At 25.3% G+C, this 23,507-nt stretch overlaps 1 protein-coding gene and 1 pseudogene across 2 annotated transcripts; one reads left to right on the top strand and one right to left on the bottom strand.

Moving 5' to 3' along the window:
- Positions 1 to 1,603: 1,603 nt before the first annotated feature.
- On the top strand, positions 1,604 to 14,727 carry PADL01_0005800 (erythrocyte membrane protein 1, PfEMP1, putative; the record flags this gene model as incomplete). Its single annotated transcript, XM_028680650.1, has 2 exons — positions 1,604 to 13,213; positions 13,570 to 14,727. 2 exons carry the CDS (start codon positions 1,604 to 1,606, stop codon positions 14,725 to 14,727), a joined length of 12,768 nt encoding a protein of 4,255 aa, XP_028541428.1.
- Positions 14,728 to 15,881: 1,154 nt separating this feature from the next.
- On the bottom strand, positions 15,882 to 17,183 carry PADL01_0005700 (annotated as a pseudogene). Its single transcript has 4 exons — positions 17,093 to 17,183; positions 16,846 to 16,959; positions 16,634 to 16,733; positions 15,882 to 16,470 (listed from the first exon to the last, which is right to left on the bottom strand). Coding segments are annotated over exons 1-4 (894 nt in total).
- Positions 17,184 to 23,507: the final 6,324 nt, after the last annotated feature.

Raw genomic sequence — 23,507 nt, 5'->3', positions numbered from 1 at the left:
AATATAATAATGATGTTACGATTACGTTGTAATTAGTTTTATACAACTATATATTAAGAATACGAAATGATTGTAAAAATTCATTGAATATAAAACATTATGATTCATAATACTAGGTATATAAGCAATAAAAAGATATTTCTAAAAGATTTTTTGTTATTTTATATTATTTTGGTGTTCTAATATGTTATTTAAGTGGACAACATCTTTTGGATGATAACAATACATATATATATATATATATTTGTTTATTTGATTTTTTGTGATTTAAGTCAATTTCATATTAGTTGTAGAATAAATATAATGAATACAATATAAGAAATATATCAAATACAAAAAATTAAAGAAAATAAATGATGATGATATTTTATTTTAGTATTATAATACAGATTTTGTTTCCTTTTGTAATTTTTAGTACCTTTTTTTTTTTTTTTTTTTTTAATTTGTATTTTTTTTTTTATTATTTCCCCTGATATATGAATATATAATTAAATTTTTGTATATTATGAATATATAATTTGAAAATATTATTTTAATAAAATATGATTATATATAAATATATTAATTTATATATGTGTTTTATATTTAAAAAAATTATATATTTTTTATTAATATATCTACAACATATACTACATATATATGCTTGGATAGATAGGTTATATATATATTATAATGTTAGTTATTCTTTTACATTTTTGTAATATATATTCTAATATCATACGTATTTTTTTTTTTTTATTTCATATATATTCCTTTAAATAAATGTATATATATTTTGATTATATGTATACTTATATATTTATTATATATTAATTTTCCTATGATATGTATTTTATATATATGATTTTTTTTTTTTTTTTTTTTGGATAAGTATTTTTTTTTTTTTTTTTGGATAAGTATTTTTTTTTTTTTTTTTTAATTTGTGGCATAAGTATTCCTTTAAAAGTGGTTTTATTTATGAATTATTTATTTTTTATAATTTTTTTTTTTTTTTTTTTTTTTTTTTTGTCATAGATATTCCTTTAAAAGTGGTTTCATTTATAAATTATTTTTAATTTTTTTTGTTTCTGTTTTTTTTTTTTTTTTTGGAATATCATATAAAAAAAATAAAATAAAATTAAATCTTAATAATATTAGTACTAAGAATAAAGCGTATAGTGATATTACCATTAATATTAATATATATTTTTTTTGTATTTTACATAATAATTATTAATAATATTAGATACTACAGAAATTCTAAATAATATATATATATTTTAAATAATTAACAAAAAAAATATTTATATGTGTATATAAGACTGTATATAATAAACGGGCGATCAAAATACTTAATTATATAAAATTTCTTTTATATTCATGAAAATGGAAAAACCTTATAAAAAATACAAGTATCTAATATATTTTAAATGTTGGAGATAGAATATATATATATATATATATATATATATATATATATATATATTGGACGTAATATATAGGGGAATGGATATTTTATAATCTATATTATATTTTTATTTACAAAATGGATCATATATCTACGCGTTGAAGTAACCATACCTATATACATGTACATAAATAATTTTATTTTTGTTTTTTCAAAATGGGAAACGAATTATCGGCACGTCAAGAAGATGTTAAGGATAAATACGGAAAGGATTTAAACGATATAGGAAAATGGTATCATGGACATTATATTGAGTTTTTACAAAAAGAAATTTTGAACACAACATGGAGAAATGATAAATATAAAAATCATATACAAGATAAATATGGAAAACCTATTGTAGATGTTAATAAAAGATTTTGTAAATGGAAAGAAATACAAAGGGAAATATTTGATGCTGTTATGGAAAATCATAATCATGTATTTTATACATGGGAAGAAAAAGCAAAAGTCTTAATAGATGAGGCCCTTGAAAAAAATAATATTTCTCCAAATTGTGATGAAAAAGACGATAAAAAAGGACAAAAAATTGTAGATAAAGTAGAAAAGAGAGGAGAAAGGGAATTAGAACCATGTAATTTGAAACATTTCGATCTTAAAGGTTGTGTGCCTCGACGAAGAACAAAAATCAATTTGAAAAATGTATACGACACATTTAATAATTTAGAAAAACATTTGCAAGGTTTTCAACAAGAATTAAAGGCCGCAATTATATCTGGTGCTATAGCAACATCTTTAGGAACTCTTGCAACTAACGAAATATCACGTTTACATAATGTACATAAATATAATCCTACGTTACTGTGTAAAATAATTAATAGAAATGTTGCTGATTATAAAGATATATTTTATGGAAGGGATATATTTAGAAATGATATATCTGATGCATTACAATGTAAATTAAATAATATACGTCCTTACTTAGATACAAATGGGAAAAATGTAAATGGTGTGGAAAAATGGTGGAATGATACTTTAAAAAAACCAATAGATAATTACTTAAAGGAATTAGATATTAAAGGAGGTATTGATGGAAGTCAATGTACAATTGATAGTTCTTACGAAAATGCTCAATGTGCACGTTTTTTTCGAGAATGGTTTGAAGAATTTATAAATTTAAAAAAAGTATACGAATCACGAATAAGAGAAACATGTATCTATGGTAATACAAGGAATCAAAAAACAATAGGAGGTACAACCACATTATTAAATTGTACATCTTATTGCAATGGATATAATGACTTTTTAAGAAAACAAAAAATATGTTACGATACATATATAAACAACTGTAAAAACAAAAAATCTAAGGATGGAGGAAATGATAATGTTATTTTCACTGATTTTAAATTCGAAGAAAAACAGATAAAAAAAAAATTTAAATGTAATGATAATGATTGTGGTACAAGCGAAAATGTAAACCTTGATGCTTTTTTCAATGTAGAAACATCTTCAATACATAAAATATATTCCTGTGGATGTCTTAAAGATGAAAAGAAAAAAGAACTAATATTTAATAATAATGAAGCGAATATTTCCAAATTAGAAACTGTTCTGAACGAATTGGGTTTCTGTGCTCTTACTGACGATGCTTTGGACGGAACAGTTGGGGGTAATGGTGACAAAATAATGACGAAGAAGGGAGATGTAAAAGATATATGTGGTATTAATTTTTATGATTCATTTATTAGAAAAAATACAATAAATCCCTGCAAGAATAACACGATAGAGGGAAAAGCATGGATATGTGATGGAAAAAGTAGAAGTGTTGGGACGATATTAACAGAATGGAAAGATAAAGCCTGTTTGTCTCCACGAACCCAAACACTATGTTTAGGATATTTACATGTTGATAATAATGGAACAACATATAACAAAATTGATTCTATTGATAGTAACGAAAAACTATTAACAGAATTAGTTTACGCTGCAAAGATTGAAGGCCAAAATTTAAAAAACTATTTCGCATCACGTCATGATGCGCATCGTGAGCACAATCTTTGTAATGCTCTAAAATACAGTTTTGCCGATCTAGGAGATATAGTAAAAGGAACAAGTATATGGGAAAATGGTTATACGAAGTTGATGGAAACAAATTTAAAAGCAATATTTCAACGAATATATGACAAATTACCTAGTGAGAAACAAAGTATATATAAAAATGACAAAAATAACCCGCGTGATACAAGCTATCGTTATTTGCGCGAAGCCTGGTGGAACACTAATAGAGAATATATATGGAAAGCGTTAGTTTGTGGTGCGGGAATGTATGGTAATCGTTGCGGTGGTGCTGTTCCTGCCAATATCGATTATATGCCTCAATTTTTACGTTGGCTAACCGAATGGAGTAGAGATTTTTGTGAGGAAAAAAAAGAATATGACGAAGATACGAATAAAGGTTTGAAATCGAAGTATGTTTATTCGATGTGTAAAGGATGTGATTCAACCACAGGAAATGAATGTTCTAAGAGTTACCCTTCGTCTGGTCATTCTTCATCAAATGTCACATGTTCAAAATGTAAAATAACATGCATTGAATATAATTCTTGGATAGAAAATAAGAAAAAAGAATATGAACAACAAAGAGAAAAATACGACTTAGAAATCCAAAAAGCAACAACAAATAAGAAACATAATATGTTATATAATAGTAAAAATATTACCGACTTTTTTAAAAAAATGGAAAAGGATTATCCTAAGGCAAACCAATTTTTACAAGAACAGTTGAAGGTAAGCGGTTGTGATAAAAATTTGGACGAAATAAAATTTACGGATGAAAAAAGTACGTTTAATTTAAAACATAAATATTGTAGATCATGCAATGAACAAAAACATCTTGAAGATGCTATAGGAGTAAAATTTCTTCCAGGTGGTCTTCCAGGCCAACCTCCATTTCGTCGAGTTCCTACAGGAACAACTGTTATTCCACCAAATACCACAGGTTCACAAAACATTTCTGTAAGTACGATACCAGGAATATCTGTTGGAGAATTTGAAGAACAAAAACCAAAACATGAATGTGATGACATATTTAATGGAAATTGGAACGAATGGGATTGTAATCAAACCGACAAGGAAGGTAAATCAGTATGCAGAAAAAAAAATAATACAGATTATGACAAAGAATTTTTCAGTTTATTTAATGAATGGATACAAGAATTTTTAAATGAACACAAAAAAATTGAAGAAAATGTAAAGAAATGTACAAACAGTAAAGGTGGAGATCCAAGTAATTGTCCTGATGAAAAATGTCGAAATCAATGTTATTGTTATAATAAATGGGCAAATAATAAACAAAAAGAATGGAATTCACAAAAAGAATTTTTTCAAAGAAATAATATAGGAAGTTATGGAGGACTTAGTCTTGGTGATATTGGATTGGATTTATATTTAGATACATCCGGAATGTTCGATGAGTTAGTAATTGATGAAAATGTTACCCCAAGTTCCCAAATACAACAAAAAATAAGTGACGCAATAAACAAATCAGAAGAATGTGTTGAAAAATGCCCCAAACCAATAAAATGTGAAGATAAAGGTTTTGACAATAATTGGCAATGTGACCACCCACCTAGTTCTCTAGGTAACCGCAAAAACTCTATGTGTTTGAGAAAAGGAGATGATAAATATAAGAAGGAAAATTTAGATAAATTACAGTTGACATACAAATTTTATGATGTTTTCAATGAATGGTTAAACGATATGCAACATATGTTAGAAGACAATATGGAAATATTAAAATCATCATGTACGAACAAATTTATAAGTATTCAAAAAAACAAAAAAAATAATAATAATAATATGTGCAATATATGTAGAGATGATTGTAAATGTTATGATGATTTAAGAAAAAAAATTGATGAACAATGGAAAAAACAAAAAAACTATTTTGAATTATATAAAAAATATGAAGACAATATGATGAAAGACATTGATCTTGATACATATTTGGAAGCGCAATGTGAATATAATTTGACAGAAAAAGGAAAAAGCGAAAGCGAAGCACAACAAGAATGTTCGAAAAAAAACACGAATAGTAGTAATAAAAATCACACAATTTTTGACGAAATGTTAGAAAATAAGACTAAAACGAAAGAATCTGTGTGTGAAGCATGTCAAAACGATAACGAAAACAAACCTGTTGACGAAAAATTTTGTAATAACATTCAAGATGCTAGTAATTGTAATGAAAAAACGTTTCATGGATTAGACAATGATGGTAAAGAGAAAAAAACATGGTTGTGTAAAAATAATAATGCAAAATCAGATGTTAAAAAAGATGTTTGTGTTCCTCCTAGAGGACAAAGTATATGTATAGCAAACATGTATGATGATAGTACAAAATTAAAACTGAGCAATTTAGAAGATGATTTAAAAAAAAAATTAAAAGAAGCAATAAAAACAGAAACGAAATTATTATGGGAAAAATTTGGAAAAAATAGTCATGATCATCATAAAGCATGTAGATTAACTCATAGAAGTTTGAACGATTTTAAACATATGGTTATAGGAGATATATTATGGAAACCTGAAAGTATTAATAAAGTACAGGAACAAATTGGTAAAATAATAGGACAAAAAAATAATAAAAGTGGTACCGCTACCCCTGCTACTACGGAAGAACGTCAAACCTGGTGGAAAGACAACGAAAAAGATTTTTGGAATGCAGTCAAATGTGGTATAAAAGCGGCAAACACTAAACACAGTGGTAACGAATGTGTACGATTTATTTCTGATGATGACCAGTTCGAATGGTGGGCAAAGGAATGGTCCGATGATTTTTACGAGAAACGTGACACACTGGTGAAGGGGTTAGATGGGGCGTGTAAGGGTAAGGATGGGTGTAATGGTGGAAGTAATACAACTACTGGTGAGTGCAAGAACAAGTGTGAAATATATAAAACTTTTCTACAAAAAAAAAGAGATGAGTGGAATAAGAATTTTAAAAAATATTTGGAAGAAAAAGCCAATCCAAAAACCCCACCTAGTGGTGTTGATCAAAAAGAGTATAGTCCTGAAATTTTTTATTTACTAAACCCTTGTACTTATCAGAGTTGTGATAATAAATATATAACGGCATTGTTGAGTACCAAGGAGTATGGAGATAAACAAAAATTGTGCGCGTGTGATGCAACGTCACAAAAAGATGACGAAACCAACCCATGTAGTGATACGTTCACTGAGTATGGTTGCACACAAAAAAAGTTTGACAAAAATATTTGGAGTAGTACATATGTGACACACCAGACGGACCGTGGTAAGGTTTTCGCCCCTCCGCGCCGGAACAGTATGTGCATCGGGTGGCTATTCTCGCCCATAATTGGTGGGAAACACGGTACTAGTGGGAAAACACTGAGTAAAGATGCAGCGAAAAATTTATTGAGAGATAAACTGGTGTATGCCGCAAAAGGTGAAGCGCACTATTTATGGAAACACTACATGGGGGGAAAAAACACAGGTGATACCACCAAATATTGTCGCGCCCTCGTCCGCAGTTATTACGACTATGGCGATATGGTTAAAGGCACAGATTTGTGGTCTGGAGGGTATTCGGCTCTCGTGGAAAAAAATATTCAATCAGTATTTGAATTAGATAATGATGGCAAAAATGGTAAATTAATTAAAACAAAAGAAGAATTACTAGAAGAACGCAAACAATGGTGGGATACTATCCGTGGAGACGTATGGAAAGCAATGAATTGCGACAACAAAAACACGTGTAATGGTGGTTCTACCCCTGATGATGACAAGAAACCGCAATTTTTACGATGGATAGATGAATGGGGAGAATATATATGCGAAGAAAGACAAAAACAAATGAGAGAATTATCGGATAAGTGTAAAGAAAGTGGTAAGGACGTCATAAAAGACAGTGGTTGCGCCAATGCCACTAAAGAATGTAAACAACAATGTAATAAGTATAATAGATGGATAAATATATATAAAAGGGAATGGTTAGGCCAAAAATCCAAATACAAAGAAATATATGATAATAAAGACAAGAGCGAATATAAAGATTATAAACCACATATAAACGATAATGAGGATGCAAATAAATATATAAAAACCAAATGTGATAAATGCAAAAATAGTGGTAGTAGTGGCGCCAACCATATAAATTTAGATGAAGTGTTCAGTAAAACCGATGGTGAATATAAAAAATACGAACCCTTTTGTACAGAATGTAGAATCAACGAAATTGTGGACACGGTGAAGAAAAAACAAAAACGTGGACGTTCCAATCCGTGTGCCAATCCTAGTGGTATCACACCCACTAAAACCATAGAGGATATCGCCAAAGAAATGCAGGAAGAGGCAAAGACACAATTGGGTACTAGTAGTGGTTTGGTAGGAGATGTATCCAAAGCGGAATTTAAAGATGGAGGAACCGGAAACGACTTGGCTACTGATATTTGTACAATTGACAAAAACAAACATACCAATGATCCTCGTAAGGAAGATGGACCATGTACAGGTAAAGGAGGAGGCAAAGGTACAGATACGAGATTTGAAGTAGGAACACAATGGGAAACGAAGGACCAAGAAGTAAATTCAAACCACAAAGGCGTTTTATTATCTCTTAGACGTCGACATATGTGTACCTCGAATTTGGAGAATTTGACCACAAATAGCGGACCGCTTGCAGATGGTAATAATGTTAATCATTCGTTTTTGGGAGATGTATTGCTAACTGCAAAATATGAAGCACAAAAAATAATAGAAATGTATAAAGATAAGAATAGCAAACAAGATTTAAATGACGCAAAAGACAAAGAAACTGTATGTAAAGCTATGAAATATAGTTTTGCCGATATAGGTGATATAATTAGAGGAAGAGATATATGGACTCAAAACACTGATATGCAAAATCTGGAAGATAAGATGAAAAAAATATTTGGTAAAATTCAACAAAATCCTCAAATCACAGGTATATATAAAGAAGGCTCACCCTATACCACATTACGTTCCGCCTGGTGGAATGCTAACCGCGAGCAAGTATGGGAAGCAATGAAATGTGGAAGAACCGGCATAAACTGTGATAAAGATACCCCACTTGATGATTACATCCCCCAAAGATTAAGATGGATGACAGAATGGGCCGAATGGTTCTGCAAAGCACAAAAAGACGAGTATAACAAGGTGAGGACGGCGTGTACTGGGTGTGAGAGTGGTGGAACATGTACAGATTGTGACAAATGTAGATCTAAATGCACAGAATATACCAATTTTATTACAAAATGGAAAGCGGATTGGAAATCAATGGAAGGAAAATACAGACAATTATACGATAATGCAAAAATTCCTAGTAGTAGTACTCCTGGTAGTGATGAAAATCAAAAATATCTTGACCAATTTTTAAACAAATTACAAATACTAAATGGCAGTAATAACACATTTGAAAATGCTAAAGTATATGTACATGATATAGGTAATTTTGATGATTGCAAGGAACAAAATGTTTTTTGTGAACAAAATAGTGATGGAAAAAACAACGACAAGTATGTATTTAGGGATAAGCCATATGACCATGAAACTAAGTGTACGTGTACGACACCTGCTAAACCAGCTGCAGTACGACCTCCGGCAGCAGCCGCGGCAAAACCCGCAGCAACCAAGCCAGCAACAACAAAACCACCTAGTGGTGGGGCATCACATGGTGGTCAAGACACCGCTGGTGCGCAACAACCAACACAACAGGGTGGGACACAAACACCTACGACAACACCTGTGTCAACGACGACGACAGTGACACCCACATCCACACCTACTGGGACACAATCGAAAACACCATCACCAGCTGCAGGACGTAGTAGTACACCTAGTATCATTACTTCAAGTACCTTAGATGGACACGGAACAATACAAATCGCTCTTAACCCGGATCCCTACGTCGATCCTTCACGTCCACCAGGAAAAAGTACTAGTAGTAGTGGAGAACCACAACCGCAAAGTCCACCTCAGGCTCCGCCGTCATCACAAAGTCAAGCACCACAGGAACCTGACTCAAGTACACCAAACCAAAACAGAAATATACCTAGTGGAAAACCTATTTTTCGAACTTCTGTTGATAGTTTTGGAAATACTGATGATCCAATAAATCAATCTCGTAGTAGTAATAAAATGAAAAAATCAACTTATCCTATGAATTGTGTGGAAAAATCAGCATATTATTTATCTAAAGAAGCAGAAAATGCTTTAGATAATGTGAAAAATAAATTGCAGGGACCAGAAAAACATGATGTATATACAACAAAACAAGATGATTGGAGTAATACTAGTAGTTGCACAATTATTGATTCTGTTACTAATGGACATATATATACCTGTGATGTAAATGGAAATCCTTATGATGAAATAGACAAATGGGAATGTGATAAAAAAAAAAATAACGTGACCAACCAAGATATATGTTTGCCTCCACGAAGGAAACATATGTGCCTAACAACATTACAAAATATAGACACATCATCAAAAACAACTTCATCAGATGAATTGTTCAAAAACGTATTAAGTACAGCAGCACATGAAGGAAAACATTTGAAAGACAAATGGGAAAAAACAGAACAAAATCAAAAATCAACAGATGGAACAAAAACAAGATCAAGTATTAAACGCTACGAATTATGTGATGCTATGAAATACAGTTTTGCAGATATAGGGGATATAATTAGGGGTAGAGATAATTATAGAGGTCCAAATGGTAATAATAATAACATAGAGGAAAATTTAAAAAATGTTTTTGAAAAAATTAAAACAGAGGTTGATAGTAGTGGTACCACTTATAAAGGTGATGACAAATCCACCCCCAAGTACAAAAAACTTAGAGATGCGTGGTGGGATGCAAATCGTGACAAAATATGGCAAGCGATGACATGTACTGCTCCAGAAAATGCTCCTCTTCGTAAATATCTCAAAGATAGTGGAATTGATAACTTATCATATTCACGATATAAATGTGGTCACGACGATGATCCCCCAACAGATGATTATATTCCTCAGGTGTTTCGTTGGATAAGTGAATGGAGTGAAAATTATTGCAAAGTTCAAAAAGAAAAATTAGATAATTTGAAAAAAGAATGTGGTGAATGTGATAAAGATAAAACTGATTTAGCATGTATGATGAAATCAAATACTAAAGATACAAAATGTACGAAATGCATAAATTCATGCAAAGTATACACAAATATGATTAATACATGGTATACTCAATGGACAAAACAACAAGAAATATATAAGCAATTATATACTTCTAAAAATTCAGTTGATAGTAATGAAAGGCATATTAAGGCATTTTTAGATAAAATTAATAAAGAATGTCAAGTTAAACCAGGAAATGCAAAAGAATTTCTTAATGAAACGAGTAATTGTACACGTCTTACATTTGACGAAAACAAAAAACAAAATAAAATTCCTTATGCCTTTGAAAACCCACCTGATGGATATAAAGTTTTGTGTGGTACTGAATATAGGAAATCATGTAAAGCATTAAAACGTATAGGATCTCATAAGATATGTGAAACAAAATATGGCTTAGTTGGTGAAGGTTCTAAGTGGAAGAAACTTATTGGTTATAATATATATGTACCACCACGAACACAGCAATTATGTTTAAAACCAATAGAAACATTGGAAAAACAAAAGACAACAACATCTGATGTTGCAGAACACATATTTTCTATGAGAATGCAGGCTTCAGCATACAATGAAGCAAAATTACTTTATGATTATTTTTCAGGAGACGGTAAAGTAAGCATATATTCAAATGATAGTGTAGTCACTGACGACGACATAAAACACCTTACACTTGAATCGATGAAAAGAAGTTATGCCGATTATGGTGATTTAATTAAAGGAACGACACAATATGATTATAATGGTATAAAATCCAAAGTACGTGATATTATAGAAAAACTAGGATACAATGATATATCGAGAAAAACTCGAGAATATATATGGAATAAACATAAATCCGATATTTGGCATGCTATGATATGTGGATATAATGATGCAAACCAAAATAATACACTTGATGAGGAAGACGTAATGTGCAAATTACCTAATAGTGATACTGAAAAGGAATATTTACGTTGGTTTACTGAATGGACTGAAGATTTCTGTACTCAGTATATGAAAAACTTAAAAATGTTGAAAGACAAATGTTCCTTTGATAATTGCGATGGGGCCGATAATAACAACATAATGGAATGTCAAAAAATATGTTCCAAACATAAAACATGGATCTCCCAAAAAAAAGAAGAATACAAAACTCATAAAGATAAATATAATTTTGAATACAAAATATTAAATGGAAAAATCAGAAATCCTCATGATGTTTTAAAAGAAAAATGTAAAGAAAAATGTGAATGTATATCTCAAAATGTAAATAATGATAATATAGATAACGTTTTTGAAGAATATCCTGAAACGTTTAAAACGAAATGTGAATGTTCACCTGATCCAATGAATAAATGCCCATTAAATGATGAAAATTATACAATTTGTAAACGTTTTAACCGTGTTAGTAAGTGTTCAACATATATTTATGAAAATAAACTTTCTGAATGGGATAATCAACTTATAAAGGATAATACTGATGAGAATAAAGGTGTGTTACTTCCTCCTAGAAGAAGATATTTATGTACATTACCCTTACGATATATAAAAAACAGAAAAATAGACAAGAATGTCTTTAAAAAGAAACTTCTTGATGCTTCTTATAATCAAGGAATCCTTATAGGAATAAAATTTAAAGATAATAAAGATGAAGCATTACAAGCAATGAAATATAGTTTTGCGGATTATGGAGATATAATTAAAGGTACGGATATGATGGACCATATTCTTTTAGGTGATTTGAAAACAAAATTAGATACCTTACTTAAAAATACTGGATCTAACGGTCAATCAAATGGTCGCGAACAATGGTGGGAACAAAATCGAACTCGTGTGTGGAATGCAATGTTATGCGGATACAAAAAAGTAAATACAGTAAAGATTTTTGATGATGAATGGTGTAATGTACCTTCTGATGATAACACTGATCAGTTTTTGAGATGGTTGACTGAATGGTCCCAACAATACTGTAAAGAAAAATCAACAATTTCCCAAACACTAAAAGAAAAGTGCAACGATATTATTAATGGAAAAAAAAAAACTAACAATATATACACTATCAACAATATGGAATGCAAAAACTTATTTATAGATTATGAAAAATGGCTTATATATCGAAATAATGAATGGAAAGGATTATCTGAAAAATATATTAAGATTAAAAATGCCAATAATTCTGGTAGTAATACACTAACTGAGGAAAATGCAGAAGAATATGTAAAAAAACGATGTAAAGAGTGTATTTGTAATTTCACAGATATGGAAGATATAAGTAAAAAAGATACACCTAATGATAATACAGTATTAAAAGAACTCATTAAAATAATAGACCTTGATACTGATCCATCTCGTACACAAATACAAAATATATCAAACAAAATAAATTTGAATCCAAAAAGTATAAAAATAGCTCTAGATATTGCGAAAGATATACTTTTATATGGATTCACAGGTACCATGGGAGTTACAACAATTGGATTAGAAAGTGGACAATATTTAAAAAAAAAGATTCAAGATTTGTACAACGAAATAATAAAACCTGTTGAAAAGAAACCAGATACATCATCTAATAACCTTACATTCTATGAAAACCCCAACATTATGGTTCCTGTTGGTATTGGTACGGCCCTAACAATAGGATGGCTTTTATTCAAGGTAAAAATAATATATATATATATATATATATATATAAGTGTGTATTTATTATAATATATTTATAAAAAGTGTATAAATACAAAAAAAAGAAATATATATATAATTCAAAATATAAATAATAAAAATAATAAATTTTATAAAAAAAAAAAAATGAGAAAAAAATTTGTGAAAAAAAAAAAAAAAAAATTATTAAGAAAAAAAAAAAAAATTTATATAAAAAAAGGAAAAAAAATTTATGTAAAAAAAAAAAAAAAATTCAATAAAATATATATATATATATACTTGCATGCATATGATATAAAAATGATTTAATGTGAATAATATGTACATATATATATAAATTTTTATTTTCATAGTGGAGAAGTCCCCTTAGAAGTAAAGTGCATATCGACGATATGATCCGGATATTAGAAATGCCACAAAACGATTATAACATACCTGATGAAACATCCACTAATAGGTATATACCATATGGTAAATATAAAGGAAAAACGTACATATACGTGGAACGTGACGGTGACAGTGAAGATGACAAATATATGTTTACATCTGATACTACTGACGTGACTTCATCAGAAAGCGAGTATGAAGAGATAGATTTATATAAACCACGTAGTCCTAAATATAAAACTTTAATTGAAGTTGTTTTGAAACCAACTAAAAGTGGTACCACATCAAATAGTGGTGATATACCTAGTGATATATCCACAAATAAACTCACTGATGAAGAATGGAATGAATTAAAACATGATTTTATTTCCCAATATTTACAAAACGTACCAAAGGATTTACCTAATAAAAATATCATTAATGATGATATATATAAAAATATCGAACCTAATATTTTAGACGTTCATAATGAGGAAAAACCTTTTATTACATCTATTCAAGATCGAAAATTATATAGTGATGATAAAGATGTTTTTAGTTATAATATTGATTGGAATATACCAAATAATATAAGAACTAATACTGCGACATATAATAGTTTATATAGTGGTATTGATTTAATAAATGATTCGTTAAATAGTGGTAATAATATATATGATGAATTATTGAAAAGAAAAGAAAATGAATTATTTGGAACAAAACATCCAAAAAATACAACAATAAATAGTTTTGCCAAAAAAACAAATAGCGACCCTGTACTTAACCAACTAGAATTGTTCCATAAATGGTTAGATAGACATAGAGATATGTGCAACCAATGGAATAATAAAGAAGAAATGTTACATAAATTAAAAGATGAATGGAATAAAGAAAATAATCAACATATATTGGATATATCATCAACTCATAATGATATGAATGATGAAGAAACATATAATGTAATAAACACTCACGAAAGTAATGATATAACATTTGTTGACCATCTTGGATCAACAAATATATCACTCAACGATCTTCAAACAAACAATTTACGTACAAATATTTATATGGATATACATTATAATGAAAATAATGATATAATAAACGAAGAGGATCAGTTGGAAAATTCGTACAATTCTTCATGATATAGAAAATATAATAATATTTTAATTGAATATGAACACAAAAAAAGTGGGGTTTGAACAGAACATATTAACAATATAGTAATAACTTATTCCAATATATTTATATATAAATATATAAATATATATATATAACCTCCACAAAAATATATATTTATATATATATATTTGTGTTGTAAAAGATATATATTTTTTTTTCTCTTTATATACATATTTTTCCCCAATATAAATTTCTGTATATATATATTGGGTATTGGGAAATTTCATTTTATGAATATACAATAATTATTTTCCTATATTTTAATATATTGTTTTATATTTTGGAAATGTAACAATATTTTCAACTTATAATTTTATTTTTAAATTATATATATATATATATATATATATTATGTATTATTTTTATATAATTAAAATTGTTTTTTTTTTTTTTATACATAAATTTTTTTTTTTGTCATCCATATATATTTTTTTTTTTATACATAATTTCTTTTTTTTTTGTCATCCATATATATATTTTTTTTAAATTTAATTTAACATATTTGTTATTAATTTATATAAATTATCAAATTTTTTTTACTAAATTCTTTTTAAAATTATAAACACAAAGAATATTTTGTACCTTAATGGTTTCATCTTTTTTTTTTTTAAAATAAAATATTTATATATATATATATATATATATATATATTACATTAATTTTTATATAATATATATCTCCACAAAAAAAAATTAATTTTATTATACACATAATACAAATATTTCATCTTTATGAAAATATTTTGTGCATATCATATATATATGTAATGAACCACACAATATAATTAAAATGTTTAACTATATTATTCAAAAAAACATAAATTAAAATTTATATAAATAAAAAATATATATATATAATATTTGTAAATTATTATATGTTACTATACATAAATAAAAAAAAAATATAATGTTCAAATAAATTTATTTAATGAATTAAAAACCATTATATATATTTTTTTTTTTTTTTTTAAAATGAATCATAATAAATATTTTGTTTAAAACACACAAACAAATTTAATATATATATATATATATTATACGGATTAATTATTTTATTAAAATTAGGATTTATATATATTCGGTCACATATATATCCAAAGAATATATAAGGATAATTATCACCATAAATTTTCATCACTACTATTTTCGAACGAATCCATATCATCCAAATAAGTATATCTATTAGTACCACTCATATCCATATTAGATCTAGGGGTCATATCACTACTTATTTCTATAGAAACGTTGGTATTTAACAATTTGTGTGTATTATTAAAAGGGTTGACTTCATCAATGGATATATTATCATGTTCAATATTCCATTTTTCATTCAATTTACTTAAGATTTCTTCTTTATTATTCCATTGGTTGTATATATCTTTATTTCTCTCTAACCATTTATCATATAAATCCAATTGGTTAAGTATCGGATCACCACTTATTGGTTTTGCAAAACGATTTGTTGATGTATGTTTCGTATGTTTTGTTCCATATAATTCATTTTCTTTTCGTTTTAACAACTCATCATATATATTAATAGGTTTTCCACTTATCGAATCATTAATTAGATCTATACCAGTATATAGATTTGGTGACACATATGTCGCAGTATTTGTTGTGATATTTTCCGGAACATTCCAATCAATATTATATATAATTTCGTTTTCGTTCTCAAAACAAACACACATAAATAATATATAAATATATCTATCTTGGTTTTGTGTAATAAAAGGTTGTTCTCTTTCACAATATTTATCACAGTATTGTGTTAAGGTATCCGTAGTGTTTCCAGGTTATATCTTTTTGTTAACATGTTAAATATAAATCCTTTATACTTTCATTCCATTCATCACTATGAGGTATTTATGACTATAGGTTTTGTTCAATAATAATATAATACCGGTACACTTGAAGATATATCATCACACATATATTTGATGTGTTACCACTTATTAGTATGGTTTTAGTACCTTCAGATCATAAAGTTTATGATTTTATATTTAGGACTACGTAGGCTCACATATAAATCTATCTCTCTTCATATTCACTTATTCGGACGAAGATATTATTATTATATCAGACTGCTCCATCCAGTTATGTTGCCACGCTCGATATAAATCACAAAAAAAATAAGTACATTATCATTTTTCCACTCAAAATGATATATGTTTTGTTTTTTTTCCTTTTTATAATCGACTATTAATAAGGATATGATACCTAATTAAGCTGGATATTTTGCAGAACCATTGTCAACCTTAGAAAAAGGATATTTATTGAAATATATTGAAGAAATGTTTGGGGAAAAAAATCTGTTAACTATCAATATAACCTGGGTTATAGAGATCGTTCCACCATATGAAAATGATATAATTCTTAGTAGAATCAACTATATATAAGGATATAATCATCCACCAACTCATTTTCGTCGAAATAACTTACAATTTGAGTTTATTATTTGGAATAATTACAAAGATCTTGGTTGTAATATTGGACGGTAGCTGCTTGTTGTTTGACTTTCGTATGTAAATTACAGGATAATATTAAACCGAAAATATTAATTCTATTATTCATTAATAATTAATATAAATTTATATATAATATTATATATTTTTTTTTTTTAATTTCAAAGAGCCTTTCCAAATACAGAATAATTTTAAACTGAATAAATTACTGGTGTTCTTGTCGGTATTCGGCATCTGCTAAAACGAAATTACCGGCTATTATTCTGAACCTCATTGCTGATCAAGTGATAAAGCTAGTGGCTGGATATAATAAGTATTTTTGAAGCTTTAATTTCAAAAGGCTTACTAATTATCTATGGGCCCCCATTACCAAATAATATCTGCATAATTTACAGGTAAATTACAAGGGTAGCTAGCAGTGGTGTTTTGGCCTTCTTTATCTTAGGTTAATATATGTCATAATTGTTGTGTTAAATTGCAAGTAATTCTTTATTTATATTAGTGATTTCTTTTATATAGTATTATGGTTATGCAAAAGAAGAATAATAATTTTCATGGATTAATAACATTATGATGTGCTGGTGAACATTTTTTCCTATGCTTATCTGTCAGCTATGATTGTTTTGGCATAATGAAGTATTTCTTTCTTATGCAATTATACCCACAAATAAACAAAATAAATAAAAATAATATAGATATAAGGTTATATATAATATCATATAGAAATAATAATAATATCTATTCTAGCAAGCTTTAATTATTTTCTTAATGAAAAAAAAAATACTTATTATAAAATATTATTAATTCACTTTCTTATTATATCAGAAATAAAATTGTACAAGGGAGAAAAAATATTATAATATATTAAGTATAAATAAAATCTATATAACGTGACAAGAATTAAAAGAACAATTACATAAAGTTTTATAGATAGATTTATATGTTTACTAATATAAATTTATAATTTCAAATTTTTATTTATTAATGAATTTCATAATTTCTATAATATTATATTTTATTATTTTAAATTCTTAATTTTTCAATATTTTAGTGAAATTATATGTATTAAAATCATATACTTAATAATTAAATACATCATTTTTGTTATCAATTATGATATATAGTATATGTATTTATATATTTGTGGAATTTATAATATAACTCAATATAATAATATATAGATACTATTTTCTTAAACAATAAGAGATTTTTCTTATTTTTATTTTTTTAAATATTATATGATAAAAAAAAATTCCTATAATTTATATTTCAACATTATTTTATTTTACTTTAAACAAAAATTATATATTCAAATACATTTCTTAATATCAAATAGAAAAGAAATTCAAATAACATATTTTTTTTAAATTTAAAGAGTTATTAATCCTTTTTACATCATAAAAAATTAATAAACCATCTAATAAAATAATATATAATTATTTTTTATTATTTTTTAACTATCTAAAAATCAAAAAAAAAAAAAAAAAAAATCGGAAATTAATATTTATATAACATATAAATATAGATATAAAAAACAACAGAAACACATATATGCTATAATATATTTATAAAAATAATAATGATATATTAAATTATTATTTATAAATTTAATTAATTATAATATAATATAAGTAGATAAATTTTATACAATTCATATACTTACCCATCATTATATACAATTAAGATTATTTCCAATTAAATATTTTATATATATATATATTAAATATATATTATTATAATAAAATAATAACTTTTCAATGAGGGTATAATTCTTTTAAATAAAATTATAATAATTAATTTATCACCCTCCGAAGCTTTCTCAATTTTTAGAATAATTCCTTTTTGAATGTCATTAATGATTAATTTTCTTTTTTATATTTTATAAAATTTTGAAATGAAAATAATGATTTATCTATAATATACAAATCAAAGTGTAACATATCAATCTTTAAATTAAATAAAAAAAATCATTAAAGTATATTTTTCCATGTTCACGCTCCTATACAGTTCTTATTTTCGCCAATTCACTCTCTTCCTATTCCATTACGAGGCATATATAACATATATGTTTTCTTTTCTTTATAATACATGATATCGTATAGTATATGAATGAAATCAAATATAATCTTAGATATATTTTTATTTGATATCCTTCTAAATCTTATCTTTAATAAATCACCCAAAACCTTCTTTTGCAACATGAACAGTTTTAGATGTCCTAAATATATTTCCAATGTATCTTTTGTTGTTTTATGAGGGCTTTCTTGTTAATGAACTTAAAACATCTAATAATTATCCGTTTTCTGTTAAATTTCTATTTGAACAAAATCATTTTAAAAATAATTATTATCACTTATAGTAAATGTATTTATCTTTTATTTCTTCAAATTAAAATAAACTCATAATACATGGCAATGATAAGGTAATGTTATATTTACCTCGTCACTATTTTTTGTTCATTACTTTTAAATATTTCCATTAGATTTATAGTTATTATACATCATTCAAAAATTTTTTCTACTACGTCTTACAAATTTCTTTTTCATGTGAACCGTTACTTTTTTTCTGCCTCACCTAAATTGCGTTTAACATATTACAATTTTATAACTATTTTCTAAGTATCATTTCTAAAAATTCTATATTATAAATATATAAAATTTTATAATTTATAATATTTTAGTTATTTAGTTTTTTTATATTCAAATATTTTAATTATATAGTGTATTTATAATTAGACCTACACTTCATTTGATCTCGATAAAAAAAAATATAAATTAAATAGTAATATTTAAATAGTAATAAAACAAAAATATTTATTTATGGGCTCGAAATATACAATTTTCAATACCATATTTCAAAAAAAAAATAATATATGTGTAAAGAATCCAATCAAAGTGAAAATATAATACTATAAGCAAAGTGTAGATAATTAATAAAGATATTAGATATAAACGTAATGTATTTTAGTAATTAGCATGGGAGGTATATGGTATGATATAAAGGTTACTATTATTACTTTTTTTTTTTTTTTATAATTCTTGATTATAAATTTATAAATATTTTTTTTTTTTATTGATTAATATAATAATGTATGAAATTTATATGTACAAATTTATATTTAATTATTTCTAGTAATTAAATCACAAAATTAAAATATTTGAATTTATTAAGTAAATTAATAATATATATTATAATATATATTATTGATTATATATTTTTATAATTTATTGTATGTATATAAATAAACTAAAATAATAAAATATTTAATTAAAACATAAAAAAATTAATTATACAATATTCCTTTTAAATATTTTAAAAAAAATTTGTCTTTAATTTCACAAGTAATTTTGATATTTTATTATGTAACTTAAACATATATTAAACTAATTATTTTTGATTAATTACCAATATATCAAGGCATTTATATATTTGTTTTAAGTGTCTTTAGTATTAATTTTTTTTTTTTTTTCATTTTTATAAAAAATTCTGAATTAATGTTATTCTGTAATATACAAATATCATTTTTATTTATTCTAATGTTATATATAAATATTTATGACAAAAAACAAAAAATTTATTGCCACTCATATTTTTTAATATGCTTATTTATATAATATATTTATATTTTATTTTAATATTGTATGGTTTTGGTTTTGTTAATGGCGAAACAGAATCGGTATTATATAATTTATTATAATACACTATAAAATAATAATATTTATATATTTATTTAACTATGTTTATATATAATAATTTATATTTATATATTATTTCTTAATTATATATTATATTTTTGTAATATATTTATATCATTCCTATTTTAAATATATAAAAGAAATAGGATATATTAATAATATCAGAAACATCAAAATATTAAGTAATTCATAATTAAAAAATAATTCACAAATAACATTATATAAAATAAAAGGAATACATTTAAGCGGTATATATTGTTTTTGTTACTACAATTAATTAGATGTCAATTAAATAATAATTATTATAATATTTTATCACTTAAAAAAAATTTAAAGATTTGTTAATATATATAAGTGTCTTCTAATAACTGATAATATAAGACCATATAATACACAATAAAAATAGATAGAATATATACAAAAAAATCATATACAAAAATTTATTTCAATAAGAATATGAATATATATCCCTATTCATTAAATACGTTATATATTTATATATAAATAAATATATAAGAAAATATCTTTTTAATTATTATTTTATATAGGGTTTTTTAATTTTGTTATTGTTGTTAAACCCAATATTATATTGATATTATAAGTAACATTACGATAAAATTATTGAAAATGATTTATAATTATTTTAAGAAAAAAATAGAAATTTTAAAAATGATTGTTGGGTATTAATATATCATTAATATATTTTTGTTTCTTTATTATTAGGAATAATATTTGTTCTTCGCCGACTATTGTTTTATTTAGCTCTATAAGTTTAACATGTAAAAATTAAAAAAATTATATGAAACATTATATAGAGATAATTAAAATATACGTAAGATATTGAAATGGAAATAAAATATCTATCATTCTTAACCTAAATTTGCATTATTAATTCTGTTGATATAATTACCATTATAGAGTATTAATAGTTTTAATAATATTAGGCAGTCAAGCACTCTTATATTAATATATAAATATTTGATATATAAATATATATAATACACTAATAATAGTAAAACATTTAGATATTGTATTCCTTTTTATTTTATAATAATGTTATTGTGAATATTTTATTAATAATATATATGTGTTCTGATATATATATTATATAATAATATTTCTAATTAATATAATAATATTATTAAGAAATTAAAATAAATTATATTTTTTATAATAAATAATGTAATAAATAAGAAATAATATATATCTTAAGGTTATATATAATATTTGTATGTTTGTTTGAGAATTAAAATTGCCAAAACCATAAAATTAATAAAAAATAATAAATAATTTTACGTATATTATATAAGCATTATTAAAATAAATAATGAGTGCTATATAAATAATATTATGGTTGAGTATTTGTATTTGATATTGTTCTATATCATCCATGGTTATTTGTAATGTATATGTGGATAAGATTATTTAAAATAAGTCTGAGTATTACTTATTTTGTTTTTATTGTCTACTATAATACAGTTTTCAGGAAATTATTTATAAAAAAAAAAAAAAAATAAAACACACTTGTATAACAACAAAATGGGTATTTTGAGACATATTATATTTAATTCGAACTTGTACTTGTAGTAATTATTTAAAATTATCTGTTATAATATGTTTATATATATTCATTAACTTATTGATATTAATAGTACATTGTATATTTTTTGTTTATATTATTTTATATAAAGGGAAAGTAATGGATAATAATTTTTTTTTAATTTAATATAACACCCATAATTTATTATTATTTTAGTATTTGGAATAAAGAAGTGTTCTGCTGTTTGCAGTTATATCAATCAAAATTATAAAGTATTAATGATAAGTCTAGAGTATAAAGCAAATTATAACACTATCACATTAGAGGGAATTAGGAAATAAATAGGGTAATTATATATTATGTATGCTGTAGTAAAGTATGCTAACATATATATGTTGTATATGTCTGTTGAATTTTATGGATAAGTATATAAATAGAGTAGGGGAAGATATATTTGATTTGTCTCATATCATTTCTTATTCATGAGGGATATGAGTGTTAATATCAAAAAAAAAAAAAAAAAATAATAAATATAGGTTTTTTTATAAGTATGATGAATAATAGAGAGAATACAATGGAGTGACTTTTTAACTGTAATTAATCTCATTACTCGTGCGAAATCTAAAAATAAGCAGTTTTGGTATCGTTGTATAAATACCATGTGGTAGATGGATACTCTCTTGCTGTAAGTTCCTTGTGTGGTCATTATTGGTTGGGTAATGGAGTTGGATTTCTATTATGGGTTTTTTTGAGGGTATGTGAGGAGGTATATTAGTAGATGGGTTGAATGCTAAGCGTGTATTGATGGGAGCTCTGGTTGATTTAATTCATGTCTTCTTGTATGTGAGTCGTTTTATGAGTTTAAGTAACGATTGATTTATTAATCCATATATTTTGTGTACATTGAGTAATTGTAATCCCTCCTGTATCGTATCATGTTGACTTATTTTCAGATGGGGATTATCGACGTGGAGGGGTATGGTGTGTTTCATTTGTGAATATTAAGGTGTGTAGTAATACGGTTATGGAGTATAAAAATTAACTAAT

Source organism: Plasmodium sp. gorilla clade G2, assembly GCF_900097015.1.
Source record: "Plasmodium sp. gorilla clade G2 genome assembly, contig: PADLG01_00_7, whole genome shotgun sequence".
NCBI lineage: Eukaryota > Apicomplexa > Aconoidasida > Haemosporida > Plasmodiidae > Plasmodium > Plasmodium adleri (nom. inval.).
Note: the sequence above shows the minus strand (reverse complement) of the source record. Positions and strands in the feature narration are given on the sequence as shown.